We start from the raw sequence: 15816 nt of genomic DNA, 5'->3' as shown, positions 1-15816 counted from the left end.
GTGACTGTAGAAAGATATCGCCGGCAAAACAGAATAATGTTGTTCTTCAGAGCTGGCCCTGTTGTCTTTTGACAAAATAAAACGAAGTTCTCTTGCAAATTTTCATATAGATAAGCTTGTGCATAAGCAAGCGCTTACATTGACACAAAGACTTCAAGCAGTAAGTGATGGGAATACCATCAAGCTAGTTAAATGCAAATAAGCCTTGCTTAATACTAAGCATATTTAGAAGACTTGTAGGAAAAAGCATGAAAATAGCGGTTGCTATGCAAGTGGGCTGCTTGTCCTAATCCTGATTAGTTGAGGGGAAGCAGAGCTTTGAAACTATTAGGAATAGTTTTATATGGTAAATAATGCTCTTGATTCACTACTTAGATTGTTCATCTTTTTCTCTGTAATTCACTTATTAAAAGCCAAATGGCAGAAAGTGAGAACACTTCTTGTACCAGGACAGTGCGTAGGTGATAGAGCCAAAGGTGTAAGGGTGCATTAGGCTTGCTGTCTTGGGTTTGCCTGCCTCTCTCACAGCCGACAAACATCTGTAGAGGTGGTGGTTTATTTCTGCAGCAGCTTTCTCCCTGCAGTCTCTTTGCTGTTTGAAGGTCACAGGTCTGATAATAAATTTTGTTGGTTGATGCTTTTTATTAATTTTTGTAATGATGTGTTAACTTTTATAGACGTATTGAAATACATTATTTTGTCTACAGCATGTCTCTATTAAAAAAAAAAAAATTGAATTAATGCTAGAGAAGCAAACCCACCCCAGGTGAGAGAGGTTCTATTCTATTCTAATAACTTGGCCTTTTACCAGACATTGTAATATGTTCTTTTTTTCCTTCAGCAGCAGAAGGCTAAGGGTATAAATCGAATCCAAGTAGATGAATCGCTGCCATCAGTTTAGTTGTGCTTTACCTGAATCCACGGGGCAGCGAGCAGGAGCTTAGACAGTGGTTCAATTAAGATTGTGGTACAAGTAAATCCATTGTATTGTTATAGAGGCTTTTGATTATAAAATTCTTCCATACAACAGGATGAGCTGACAAGACAGGCCTGAATGGTGCTTTCATCCTGTTTGTATAAAAAGTGATTAGACTAGGGTACATCTGGGGCAGGGGGAGAGCTGTCTGGCTGCTTAGATAACTTCTTTCCCTCTCCCATTTTATTTAAATAGATGCATGCTTACTTGCCTTATTCCTCAGCCATAAGCATGTTTTTGTTCTTTGCCTTTTTCAGGGCTTGCAGTTCCAGACTTGACCTGACTAGCTCCTTTCTCCTCTAGCAAACAAGCACCTGTGAGTGGGACAGTCTCCAAACACTACTTCGGAGAATTTTTAGGTGCCTGAGTTAAAAGGCCAAGTTGCAAGCTGTGTAATTGAATTATTTTATACTGTCAGACTGCATAACAACAATCCTTTCTCTCCATAGTTTAAAAATAACTTGATGATATCTCCTTTACAAGGACTTTAGTTCTGGCATTTAAATTTATCTTGCCTTGAAAGTATTGCAGTGCTTTGAACTTCTCAGCTATGTTGAGGGGTAGAAAATTCTAACTTATAGCTATGGGAGCAGCCTAAAGAGTCTTCTCTCTTCTTGTAATTGGTTTAATGCTTTCTAATTATAGAAAGGTACCTTACATACCCCTGATCTCAGGATTTTTCAAACTGTGAGAATGTGAAATCAGTGTAAACTTTTTCTCTACTGCCATTCAGAACTTGCTGCTTGGTTCACAAATGCTGTGGCAGCTTGGGGGGAAAAAAGCAATAGGGGTAGCAGAGATTGAAATTAATTCCTGAGTGGAGGAACCCAAAAAGAGAACTCTCAAATAGTGGATTGATTGCTTGAGGAGAGCTGGCTACTGGTCGTAGAAATGTGGAGACTTGAGGGCAGATGCTGCCCCCAAGCCCTTTCTGGGAGGATACCAAACTGGTGTCTTGCTGTGGTTGATGCTCCTTGAAAGGAGGTAGAGGTATGTGGACACCCACCCTGCCCTGCCTGCTTTGACATGGGCTGCAGGCAGGCAGGAGCTCCTAGGAAGCAGGTTTGCTTCCCTGAATGCTAGATGTCTAATAGATTTCTCTCGAGCCCTGCCAAGCTGCAAAGGTAGCAATGACATTAGCTGTTTATAACCCACTGCCTGCCTCTTTCTCAGTCGTATTTCATGTACAACCTCAGGCTTTTCTCATTTGCAGCTTAACTTTGTTATAAGGTGACTGCTTTTACTTCCAGCTTCATTGATATCTATTACAAACTTGCCCTGCAGTTCAAGAACGAAGGTGCCTTGGTTTGCAAGAGCAACACTAAGTGGAAGTCATAGCGTACATTATTTTTACAGTACTGTAGATATGTTTCAAGCCTCTGTTGTTACTCAGGGAATTTAGAAGGTTTTTTTCCACAAGTACTGGTTTGCTTTACATTAACACTTGAGAGTTCACCAGGCTGCTGTATGTAGGAGCTGAGGGATGCAGCAGTGTAACCGAAAGAAATCAATAGGCAGTCATCCTGTAGCACATTGTTCATGGAGTGTGCAGCTGAATGTTAAGCACGTTTCCAGGGTGAGCTGTCAGCTTTGATGTTTGGGTACCGCGTAATGTAGATGGTGTAGTTGAACTAGAAAACCTCAGGAGCATCTGAACAAAGATCCTGTCTGCAGGAGGGAAATTGTGCTATCACAAAAAGTCTGTTTCATGGAGGTGTGGGTGTTTGGAGGCGATTATAAAATGGTGCCTGAGAGAGCTCCGTGCTGTTGGTGTATATGCCAGACCTGATGAAGGTGCTCTAAATGGGGTATTTGCTACCTGCAAATTGTGATTCTCAGCTCTGCCGTACTGAAATGTCTAGCCCTGCTGCTAAGTACATGTGTTGTGTTTACATGGTTCTCAACCTGTGCTTTTGTTCCTCAGTATTGAGTTCGACCGAGACTGTGACTATTTTGCCATCGCTGGGGTGACAAAGAAGATTAAAGTCTATGAGTATGGTACAGTCATTCAGGATGCGGTGGATATTCACTACCCTGAGAATGAAATGACCTGTAATTCCAAAATCAGGTAGGCATTGACTTTGCATTTAAACTCAGAGAGCCTTTTCTGATTGCTTGTTCATGTGCAGCAGCTGTTTTGCTTTCTTTATCTGTTGTGGGAATGGCAGGGGAAAGGAGGAAAGCAGGAGCTGGTGGAGAGCTTGCTTTGAACTCTGGGTGGGATCATGTGGCACAAGCACTGTTACTTCTGTATGCTGGGCTCATCCAAGGTAATAGCATGCCCACTTATATGGAGGAAAAAGGGATATAGGATAGTGAACTTTTTTTTATTCCTTGCAAATGCTATTGGATACCTACTCAGTTAAAAGGAGAGTAAAAGTGAAGTAATGGGTATGCTACAGGTAAAGTCTTAGCTTGTCTCAGGGTAGCTCTTATGCCCAGTTCTTTATAATCACCACTGACCCCTTCTTGCTCTATTCTCTTCATCGACCAAATCCTTTCTGTTCTGCTGACAGGCTGCTAGTCCTCAGGAAATGTGCCTCATTTGCACCTTCTGCCTGAAGAACTGTTCTGCTGGGCCTCATAATATCAGGCTCTTGGCAAAAGACCTTGCTTGATTTTTGCTTCTGTGCTACTATCATTACTGCCAACGTATTTTTTTCTTTTAGATGACTTAAACCAAAGAAATATAAACCACCATGTCAGAACTTCAATCAAAATAATTCAGCTAACATAGCTTAAAAATCATAATTAAAAAATTCTGTTAAAGCTCTAAAGTAAATAATACAGGCAATCAAACCAATTCAGTATTATAATACAAGTCTCCAGCATCTCTGTTAAACTCATTTCTTTTCATTTGGTACTCTACAACTTAAAAATAGCAAAGCACTCACAAAAGCGTAAGTAATAAATTTATTTAGCAGTCTAGCTTCTCTGAAAAAAAATTTTGTGCTTCATAGTGTAAAAGTTATGCTTAATTCTGTAGTTGATATGTTTCTTGAGATAGATTGATCACTCCTGGATCACTTGTGCTGATTATTCTCGGGAATTGTGTAACACTTTTTTGAAGGAAAAAGCGTAAATGCAACTGGCCCTGGGAGTGGCTTTCAAGATGGATATAAACAGTCTGGGAGGGATTTTTATCGATAAGCTATACTGATTTATGGAGCTTGTGTTTTGCTGGACTTGGGAAACATTCAGCATTTTTTACTTAGTCATAGCAGACTTGGCACTGTTCAGCTTCGTTATTTTGGAGAGAAGAGCAGAATAGGAGAACCATTTAGCAGTTGATTTAATAACTTTTGCCTTAATTAGAAGAGGAAAGGCAATGTATGTTTGGTATTTCTCAGTCTGAGATGACTTCCAGAGTTACTACTTCAAATTCGACAGGAATCTACCCTGATGATCCTGCCAGACGTTGGGTAGTTGTGTTCTCTCTCCTCCAGCAGCTGCTGGTGAGGAGAGCCGCGTTAGTGCCTTCAGTGATGTTGCTCTTGTCAGCTTTGTGCTCCAGACAAGACACTACTTGCATTCAAGATTTCTTCTCTTTTTCTTAAATTTCGTACATATATACATTATCTATATATGATGATGCTAAATGTATTGTCCTCTGACACCCTGTGCCTTAGCGGAGGTGGACAGGGTCCTCTTCTTTCATTTCCTTGCCCTAGTTTCTCTCATTCCTCTGAAGAATTGCTTTTATTTTATTTTTTTTTTTCCCATCAGCACTTCCATATTATATCAACCTTCCTTCAGCATGTGGGTGCTTTTGGTTCTGACAAAGTTAGGCTGTCAGTCAAATGCATCCTTGCTATATCCATTAGCTGTGCTGCCAGTCACTGCTGCTGGGGCTGGCTGGTGCAGTGTCGAGCAGCGTAATAACTCGCTATTCTGAAGCGGCATAGCTTGAGGGAGAAGTTATATAGGAAAGCCGTAATTTCATTACGGAATATTGCAGTATGCTGAAAATGTGCCTCTATTATGATAAAAAAATCTAAACAAGTGGAGCCAGCTTTTTGTAAAAAGCCTTGGCTTGAAGCTGTTGATCTTAATTTGGGCGGAGGTGCAGCTACTTCCAGAGGCTTACTTTACCTCCTAGTTTTCTTTCTGATATCAAAGACAGATGTCTTTCTGCTGTGGCTCATGGGTGGTACGTGGTACCTCTCTTCCCTGCGGACGTGAGGAGTCTGCATGCAGATGGGATGTGATGAGATACCTCTTCTGTTGAAGCTGGCATGTGATACTGGCATGGCTCACAACATCCCTCCCGTTGTTACACGGCACCAGAGCTGGCTGTCTGCAGGTGCTTTGGCTTTCCAAATACACATCATGGGAGGCTCACCCTAAATTGATCCTGGTTAACCTTGTTTGGAGTGATGATGCTGAGACATAAATTGTTAGCGGTTATGTTGGTGACTCAGCTTTTGGAGGAGCAGTGGCTCTAATAGGCCTTTATAAAAGCAGACAGGTGACAGCATTTGCAAGGACTTGTGTCTGGCCAAGAGCAAGTCTGCTGGCCTGGAGCAGCTGCGGGAAGGGAAGCCCTTGCCTGGGACAGGGCTGGCACCAGCCCAGTCCAGCTCTGCCATGTGCCAGCTGGGCGCCTGCTGAAAGGTTGAGCTTCATGCCAGCAGTAATTGATTGTAGGCTTTTCTGGAGCAGAGCCCTGGTACCAGCTGTAGCTGAGTCTCTTTCTTCCTCTTTTCCAGCCCCCTTTTTTACACCCACCTGCTTCTTAAATACGTTCTTTTTTCATCATCTGTTGAGCTTTCTCATCCCTATTTTTAAGAACGAGGAGGAAGTTGATGTGTTGAGTTTCTGGTAAATGTGCATTGCATCCCCCGGGAGCGACAGAGGCATAAGCTTCCAGGAAAAACACAAGATGACACATAAATCCTCATAAAAATCCCATTTACACATTCATAGCTTCAGTACAAGAAACAAATCCTGGCATTGTGTAGTAGCTATAAACAGTACCCTGTGAGCTAATTATGACTTGCTGTGTCCCTAGCTATGTCAGACAATCTGCGGCTCCCCCCGCGTAGGAGGAGGTGGGAAGGGAAGAGAAGAGGATGAATGGCTAGTAGTGAGCCACAGCGCTCTTCTGATTTATTCAAGAGGCAGTTTTATTATTTTGCCATAGGTTGCATGGGGAGAAAAATAAGGAGATATAGTGTTCAGGTAAAAAATTGGCTTTAGACTTCGTTAATCTACAATAGGTAATGTGCAGGTGTGGTTAGGTAAACACACTTGAAATCCATGTTTAGTATTCTGCATGCTCGCCACTTTGTGTTTGCAGCATCTGTATTTCAGTGATAGATGTTGCCACAAACCTTCAAAATCAGCGGCATCTGTTTAGTCAACTGCAGTAAAAGCAAGGCATCAGTAGAGTTTTCTTTTAGAAGGCTGTCAGTATTTTATTGGTTTTGGTGTCAATAAATCAAATGTGCGATTGCTCTATCTTAATAGCAGTTCACGGGCATATTGCTGTCAGTTCTCACTATTAAGTTTAAATTAAACAAAAACTTGCCATATGGTGGTTTTCATCTTATAGTCTTTGCTATCTGGAGAGGTATGAGCTCTATTTATATTGGAAAAACCTCACAAGTGGTTGTTCTGGATGCCCCGTGCAGAAAATGACACTAAGCAGGTTACGAGGAAATAGGCCTTCAACTTTCTTTTATTCCAGCTTTCAGAGTAACTGCTTCACTTTGCAATAAGATGAAGTTTTTCTTTAAAAGTAAGTATCTTTTAGCCCTGCTAGAGGCTTTCTTTGGATTGATTAGAAAAAAGTTCTTTTTAAAACATTCATAATGGTAATGTAATTCTGTATGTCTGAGGTGTTTGGTTAGCATTGCTATTCATGTGGATGTTCCTTGCAGTAATAGACCACATTTCAGTCCTAAAACTACTGAGCATCGGTTGACTCATGGTAATAGACTGGACTCAGAAGCAGGTCAGACCACAGCAGTTTGTGCCTTATTAAAAGCTTTAACTCCTTTAACACGGACACTAGGTAACTTGATTGTGGATTTGAGACATTTCAGCCATAAAAAACACTGGCTCATGAAAGAAACATCAGTGCTACTGACAGTGCTAAGTGAGCTGCACCACTTGTGTCTCTGAATAAAATGAAGGATGCACATAAATCTTCATGCGGTCAGGATTTCTGTGTGTCCAGATCAGATGCTGAGAGTGCTACAGAGGTTGGTGATTAGCTTTCAACTAGAGTTTCTCCAGGTTGATCTCCTAGGAAGAAAGCTATCACAACTTAGGGCAAGATAAACCTCTAGGGTGTAACTAGTGCCCTGTTTTTGGATTAAAGACCAAAGCAAAACCTGAAAAAATACAGCTACAACAAGTATTTAAAATAAGATGGCCTCTCACAGCTCCTTTTAATCCAGCACGGAATTGTGCATTCTCTCAGCCTTGGGTAACTGTTTTTTGTATCATATCTCATAGCCTCTACATTTCACTTTCTCCCTGGATGTGACTGCAGGCCAACTAAAGGTTGCCTACAAAAGGTTATTTTTATGTACTTGCAGGATTTTGATGCTTAACCTGTTTGAGGACTGTGTAAGCTGCACTTTTGGTCCATCTTACCTTTGCACTTTCCTTTCCCCTTCTTCAGCTTGCTTCCCCATGCATTTTTGAGTCTGTTATTCAGTTTGTTACCCATGATAACATCTCAAGGGAACTCAAAAAAGTAGATGTCTCTGAAATGTCAACAAAATTGCCTGTGTTGGCCATGGAAGAAAGATCAGTGCTTCTCTTGAGGGGAACATGGCAGTAGCTTCTTAACCCTTTCTAGGTCCCAGGAAAGTCCCATGGAAGAGAAACATCGTAATATCCCAGCTCCAGGACAGCCTTCTTTCAGGCCTGTGTATCGCAGATGACAGAGAATACAACCAAAGGACAGTCAGCCCTTGATAAAACGCATTCTTTACATGGAGAGGGAGCTCCCCTCCACCTGATCCAACCTGAACTGTGCTCTACAAAGGCTACTTTTGAGGATTTAAGTTATAAAGAAGCTCAGGTATTGCAATGTCAAGGAGAATGTCTGTTCCAGACTTTGTAAAGACAGTTGGGTGGTGATGAGGGGAGAATTAAAGCAGAGAGCTGGAACAGAATTGGTTTTGTCTTATTATGATCCTTTAATCATATTCCTCAAAAATGAAAGATTTATGGTATGTGTGGCTTAAAAGGTGTTAATTGAACCACTTAGTGGCTGCAAATCTCTAAACATTTTTCACCTGTCAGTTCCTGTTTCCCCTCTCACTCTATCTGCACATGGTTTCCCAGTGAGTATTAACCCCTTGTTAACACCATCAGACTTAACTGGGACAGAATGCTTAGCTTTATCTTTGCTGTGCCAGACTTAATGGATGTACTGTAATGCACAGAAGTCCTTCATTTTTCACCATATATATTGATTGCTCCAATAAAATATTACCTCAGCCTACAAACCTGATATCTTATATCCTTAGATCTGTCGCATCTCTAGCAGCCCTGTTAAACTCTGTCCTTTATATTTTTCCACCTACTCTGTAATTTCTAGTTTTTTGTGTTTGGGGTGATTTCTTTTTTGAGAAGATACAGTCACGTGATTATACATTGGATTGTCTAGGGTCATTTCTTTTCTGAAAGGATACAGTTATGTGGTTATCCTCTTCATAGTCCAGCTTGCAGTGCCCAGCTCTCTTCTGCCAGTCAGATGTGGAACTCATGCTCCACTAGCACTGAGCATTTGTCCTCTACCCAGCTGTGGTGGCACCAGCATGTCTGCCTTTCTCTAGGACTCTCTCCACCTGCTGATGCTGCCCAACCTACTCTCACAGCTGTCCAGATAGAAGACTGCCTTCTCTGAGACTTGGCCTGGGACTATATTCTTCCTGCTTTTGTGTGATTGTTAAACTTAGATTAGTTTTTTTTCTTAAGTTACTCAAAGCTCTGACTTGAGTGGAGATAAGATGGCAGGGGGAACAGGTTTGAACTGATAAATGTCTAGGGCAGTGTCTTCCTCCCTGCTGTTAGTTGGAGACTGCTCCCAAGGCCAGGGACTTGCTGTGTTGTAGCTCTAGGGCTCTGAACTGCTTTTGCTTCTATCAGTGACTGCTCTGCCTGGAAACAAGACTCCAGATGTCAGACATGGTTATCTCTGGACTGCTGCAACCTTCACCTCAGTCCTGATGGGCAGCGCCTGCCAGCTTCATTTGGTCCTCAGGGAGCCACTTAAGTCTCTCTGAATGAGGCTTCTGCTAAATCATAAGCTGTCAAGACCTGCTTTTCTGCGGGTACCTAAAGGTAGTAGAGCTGATGTAATGATAGCTCCTTGATGAGACATTTCTGGGCAGTCTTTGTGCCCACAAGGGCTGAGGACAATAACATTTTCTAATTAATGACGTATCACGTAAGAAGTGAAGTCTGGGAAGGTGTCACCTGAGCTGTATTGCCTCAACCATCCTCAGCAACTAGTGATTAAAGATGGTGACTTACATTGGGTAAATAAAACTAAGTTTCTGAATGCAAAGTTTTAAAACCAAGGGACGCTGTTCTATGAAGGAAATGTGCAAGTGTGTGAACAGACTATAGGTAGAGGTGTGCACAGAGAGTGATGTTTGACAGGCTGGAAACAGGGTCATCAGTGTCATCATTCTGTACTGGTCATTCTAAAGAAAGCTCCCACTGATCCACTGGGGAAGGTGTGTCCTGAAGGTTTTCTCTGAGCATCATGCAGTGGCACAAGAGGCTTGCAGAAAGGTGCTGCTGTTGAATGACTTAGTCTTGTTTCTGTAAGTTACAGATTAACTTGTGCAGACAGAGGAAGTCAGAGCTGGAAGTCTTTTGGGTCACTTGGTGAAGTTTCCTTCTGATGCAAGCACCAATAGCATGTTGTTCCTTTCATGTATTTCTTAAAATTTGTCTTAAAAACTAGTTGAGTTTCTTGCCTACACTTATTTGACTGCTCCAGAACCTCAAATAAGGTTGTTGATTCCATGCAGGTACATAGTGGTGAGCTGTGATGAGTAGTTGGTGTGCATAGTCCCTCTGTAGGTACAAAACTCACACCCCAGTAAACTAAGTTCAACCACACTCAGGAGCAGAACAGCAGTGCTACTTTAAGCATGCTTATATATTTTAAGTATGTTAAAAAACAATGTATTTTTCGCCCACTGTGTGTAAATGCTGTATCCCTAAGGAAAACAGATTGTGTATGGTGGAACCAACAATTTGCCAAGGCATAATACTCCTAAATTAGCATCCATGCATCTACATCACATCTCAATGTGTAGCTGCAATGATCAAAGCAGTGCTACAAAGTTACAGAATTGTGGACTTGTAGTTTACATTGTTGGTTAAAACTTGGCCCCAAGGCCGCCATAATCTACTTAACTGTGTCACAGCTGCTTGATAACCTGCACGAATTGGATCTGTCAGTTCAGCTTCTGCTACATGCATCACAGTTGATACCAACTGGTGTGCTTTTCTACCAGATGGTCTGAAAATTGGTGAACAAGTATTAAAAATTTTCTTACCTCTGTCACATTTTTTGGGAGTCAGAGTGGAGGCATAGTGCCAGAATGCTATGCGTGTGACTTGGCAGTGTCAGTGCTCTTGTTTTGTCTGCTGATGGTTAGAGTTTGTCGGTGAAATTGCCATTTAGTTTTGCACAGCCACTTAATTCAGTTTAATATGTAAACCCATGTGATATATTTTGCAGTTCTCTATCAGAAACATCTCCTAAATTGCCCACAGCAAACAAACTGCTGTTTCTCCTGGATAGGGAGGAGTGTCTTTCTACATTTGTAGAAAGCTGGCAGTAGTTCCTCAGAAGACAGACTTTCATTTGCACATAGATACATATATAGAACATTACACATGTGCTGGAGGAGAGGTTGATTTACCATCCATGCAGCTATGTATTTTATATACGTAGTTTCTGTTGGGTAAGTAGTTATCTTTGCGGTAATAAAGTAGTAGCTATTGGCAACAGGCTAAGTAGTCAAACCCTGAGCTCCCTGTGAGAATTTGTGTGGAATTCAAACAGCAAAACAATTGCAGTATTTGAGATGAATACTTAATTGCTAGGGGTTGGGATTTTTTTTTTTTAATGTAATGTTGCTTTAACTAATAAAGCTTTTCTTTTAGCTTGTGGGGGAAGGTTTGTTTCTGGTGGGTTTTGGTTTTATCCTTTCCTGAGTGTGTCAGAGGGGTGGCTTGATCAAATGCTGCATGCTTTACAAGACATTAATTGCCTGACATATTGCAAGAGTGATTTTTGTGTGTGCGTGTATGTGTGGTGTAGGTTATGATTTAATGTAAGGCTGACTGGGGCTCTTTTTCTTTTTAAGCTGTATCAGCTGGAGTAGTTACCACAAGAACCTGCTAGCCAGCAGTGACTATGAAGGCACCGTCATCCTTTGGGATGGATTCACAGGACAGAGATCAAAGGTCTACCAGGTAACATGCAATCAGTGGTCAACGCTTTTCCCACACTATGGACCACATCAGGGGAGCAGTATTCAGTGTGAGATTCTGCTCCTAGTCCAGCAATAGGCTTTTACATTCCACAGGGTGAAATGGATGCTCCTCCTGTTTGGTAAATGTCTCATCCACGCAGCTTTATTGAGCTGCAGCCGTCTAAGGGAGGCAGCTATATCTTCTTGTCACAATCATGATGCAGTTGATCTTTTCTTGCTGCTGCTTTTGGGATGGGAGGAATCTGCACAGGGAGAAGCAGGTTTCTGGAAGTTGTTTGTGTCTCCTTTCTTTAGAAACCTCTGTCTCTCCATACTGTTCCACTTCAGTCTTTGTCAAAAGCCTTTTGTAAAATCTTGCAGTGATTGCTACTGCAGACACTTATAAAGCAGAAGAGCAAAATACAGACCTAAGTGGCGAGGCTAGGGGAAAAGAGTGGTAAGCAGAACCCTTCCTGATACAGTCTTGTACTCAGCAGAGCAGCGTGTGCACGCGAGTGGGCTGAGCTCAATAGTGAGACCTGCTTCAGTACAACTGTGGCATTTTTTCTTTTCGTGCAATTTGAACATTGTGTTTCTGTATAATGGATTCTGAGAGGCTTGCGATCGGAACAAGAGGTTGGAAGAAAAGGTGGTCTGTTTGAGGAGAGGCTGGAAGTGCTGCAGGCTGTTGCATAGGTAGTGTAGTGCGTTGAAACTGGTCAGTGATAATGAATGATCTGCAGACTAGCCTTCAGTTCCTCCTTCTTGACAGTTCAACATAAGTTTTAATTCCTATTTAAGCCCTTGTTTACTTTTTCATTGTGTTTTGGCCATTTTTTATTGCTTGTTTTCACTAATCCTTTGCATATCTCAATTAAAAAGAAATAATACTGGACAAAAATCTTGTCTGTTTTCCTCTCAAATATATTCTGCATTTCTTTGAGGCTGAATAATGAACCTAGAGAGGCCCAGCTGTTGCTTATGTTAAAACAAACTCATTTTGCTTCCTATCAGATTACTTGAATTTTTAATGTGGATTTGCATACAGGCATGCATACTGACATCTGCTTCACATGTATTAGAAATCCTTTAGTGACTTTATCCTGGCAAGCTTTTCATGTCATCATCTTGCAAGCCTATATGAAGGCTTTAAACAAAGGATTTAACTGAATCTCAGAATTCATTCAATGCAGTGTTACATGTCCATGTGAGATGTGCCAACATAGCCAATACAGCTCTTCTGTGTTTTGAGGAAGTGTGTGTGGGTTTGTAAGATTACTTGAGTGGAAAAACACAGGATTAGACTGGAAGTTTTGTTTAACTCAATAGAAAGGTGAGAATTTCCTGGGCTTTCAGAGAGGAGGTATTTGAAATGGCTTTGAACAGGCATCTTACTGGTGGTAATGGGAGATAAAACTCTGATCTAGTAGAATAAGCAGCAGCACACAGTGGAACTATAGCCAGTCAAACTGTGCTGCAAAAACAGGTCTTTGGTGTATATATCCTAAAATCACTATTTTTTTTCTTTGAAGGAAAAAAAAAAACAAACCAAAATACCCCACCAGTTTTAGTTTTTAAAATTGCTGTTTTAATGTTTTCTACTTTCACGGCATATCTGGCATACTACAGGCATTGATCTGATTGGGAGAAAAGATGCTTTTTGAGAAACTGCTTAACACAACTTCTTTGTCCAGGAGACAATACACCAAACAGCATATGTTTTACTGGATTATCAGATTACAGCTCATGACCTTGCAATATTTTGTTTCTTTAAACAGGAGCATGAGAAAAGGTGCTGGAGTGTTGACTTTAACTTGATGGACCCAAAGCTGTTGGCTTCAGGCTCTGATGATGCCAAAGGTATTCGTTTCTTTCAGTCTTTGTGCAGAAGGCTTACACTGTGTATTCCCCTTGAGAAACAAAAATGTGGTATTTCTGATTGCTCAGCTGCCTTCAGTGTTGTAGTTGGCATGGTAATGTGTCAGGATATTACTGAACTGTTCAGATCTTAGAGAAGAAGAGGCTTTGTTTGGATTAAGATTTCTTCGTGTGATGTTCACATTTTTTGAGTAATATACTATCTAGCTAGTATTTTCCAGGACACTAAACAAAGCAAAATGTGTTTTAATGTAAGTTAAGCTTGTTGAGTTAAAGCCTTGGGGCCTTCCAAAAGAACAGCATGTATTTATACTTCAAAACTGAGGTTGTCGGTGAAAAAGCAGAAGTTAAAAATGCCTGCTGCTGTTTTACCTGTAGCTCTGAATGTTAAAGACCGTGCACAATGAGAAGCTTCAGGCTTTCACGATGTGCAGTGTGTTTCTCGGAGTGTAATGGAGTTGAATGGTGGACTGAATAGGAACGTCGGGAGCAACTCTCAACTTCCCGTGCTCTGAGATCCATTTGACAAAGGGCTTTTGGAGATCCTTTTAAGTCCTTTCCCAACATACTGATAGAATAATGTTCCTATTCTGAGAAGAAATAGAAAACTTCTAAAGAAAATCTGTGTGTAGTATTTTTTTAATCCCTAATTAACAAGATTTTATTCATAATATGTTTACAATATCAAAGTAGACTTATTAAACAGCAAGAGCTTTAGAGTTCCTTTCATAGTCAGTGGAGATCAACTCTCCTGGTTGGGCTGATAGAGCTCTGGACACAGCTCTTCATTATTTGCTTTGAAATTATAAATTATTTTTTCATAAACTTTAAACCTTGCAAGCTACTCTTCCCTCTAAAATACTTTTAAATTCCGTTTCAACAGAAAGCTGTATTAGTGTTCCTCAATTGCATTTAGAGTCTTAATGTAGCTGGTAATTCCACTTACAAAATGCAGCTTTAATGATCGTTTTATACTTAAAGTGACTTTTAAATGTTTTTGATACACTTCCCTCCCCTTTTTGGTGGAAGTCAAGAGTTTTCTGTGTGCTTAAATGCAGCAGGAGTCAACATTCACCTTGTAAATTATCAACCTCTTCAACATCTTGCTCCCCCCTCATGCTATGCATTTGAGAAAGCTTATCTGCCAGCTAGACATGCATTTATTAGCATGTTAACAAGCTGTCCGGTTCTGCAAAGCCAGCTGCAAGCAGAGCTTCTCTCTAGTTTAACAGTTCACTTCTTCAGTAACAGTTTCTAAAAGCATAGTGTTTGCGTAGGAATTATTGTAATAAAGTCGGCAGATCTACATAACTTGCATTTCAATTCACAGAGGTCTTTTGAAGGTGTGTTGGGGTTTTGTTGAATAAAACTAGGCTGGAACACTTTATTCTTTACTTCTACCGTGGTTTGCCTGTGATTTGCATATGTAACAGGCCCATTAGAGACAAATGGAGTGCTATGTGAAGGTATTTGAAATAAGCACAGATTTTAGATGTCTTTAAGGTACAGAGCAATAGTAGCATCCAAAACATCCAAATTAATATTATAGTGTCCACCTTCCATTTCAGTGATCATCTTGCAAGGGTTAAATGTGAGGAAGAGGTAACACCTATGATGAGTTATCTTAACTCAAACCTTCCGAACTTAAACTTTTGCCCTTCTGCTTATCATGTTTGAGTGTTTGGGTTCTGGCCAGCTTTGGGTGCATGAAATACACATTTGGCCAGGTACAGCATCTGATGGGAAATACAAGTTCAATTGTAACCTTCCTGTCATCTTTTACTGTTCTGCTTGTGTGAGGCCACACTGGGCTTCCTAACAAGAAATCTCAGTGCTGATAGATATTGGTGTGACCAGAGCAATTGGAGCTGATCTTGCTCCACTTCCCCAGAAAGCACGAGCATAACATTTTTCTGTCAAGTGATAAGGACAAGCCAGCAAAAAAGTGACAGCTGTGCCAGTTCTTCCCGTGTGCCTGTGTATCAGCCTGTGTCTCCTCAATCTTTTCAAGTCGGAAGCTAATTTTTACGGCACTTGATGTGCTTGGTAGGCATGTACTGGGGAATGTGCTTCACAGCTCTCTCTGCCAGGGCTCAGGCACAGCAAAGAGGGTGCTAACAAGTGGAGTCCTATTAGGGGTGAAATGATTCTGATATAATTAGAAACAGCATCCTTGGGCCTCATGTCATGCGTTATCCTTGTTGTTAGGTGAAGGTAATCCAGGATGCTTATTTGTGGGAGATCTTCCTACTTTAATAGCAGATAATGAGAGCATAAAAGCATTATTGTATTTGAAGTAACTACTGTATGTATGAAAACCTCCCTTTTATCTAGAGTTGTCATGCCCTTCCCTTGTAAAGGGGCAAAGGTAGTTGTGTGGATCTATAGGGACCAAAAGAGGTATGCCAACTAGATGGCAGTGAGCAAAATTAAAGTGTTTACTTGTGCTATTTCCCCAAGCTGCTTGTAGCACAGTCGTAATTTCAGTTCTTTTGTGCACAT

At 41.0% G+C, this 15816-nt stretch overlaps 1 protein-coding gene across 7 annotated transcripts in view; it reads left to right on the top strand.

The window, feature by feature from the left end:
• The window catches only part of COP1 (COP1 E3 ubiquitin ligase), a 127221-nt gene that overhangs the window by 49524 nt on the left and 61881 nt on the right, over positions 1 to 15816 (top strand). For all 7 annotated transcript variants that reach the window (XR_015259229.1, XR_015259230.1, XM_086753765.1 and 4 more), the window contains exons 12-14: positions 2901 to 3044; positions 11329 to 11437; positions 13215 to 13296. Coding sequence is in view for 5 of the 7 variants with exons in the window: in XM_086753765.1 (XP_086609891.1) it covers positions 2901 to 3044; positions 11329 to 11437; positions 13215 to 13296 (335 nt within the window). In the remaining 2 variants the exon portion in view is untranslated. The remainder of the gene's footprint in view (positions 1 to 2900; positions 3045 to 11328; positions 11438 to 13214; positions 13297 to 15816) is intronic.

The sequence above is a fragment of the Chlamydotis macqueenii genome, chromosome 8, assembly GCF_036417535.1.
Source record: "Chlamydotis macqueenii isolate bChlMac1 chromosome 8, bChlMac1.mat, whole genome shotgun sequence".
Lineage (NCBI taxonomy): Eukaryota > Metazoa > Chordata > Aves > Otidiformes > Otididae > Chlamydotis > Chlamydotis macqueenii.
This window is presented reverse-complemented; position numbering and strand designations above follow the sequence as displayed.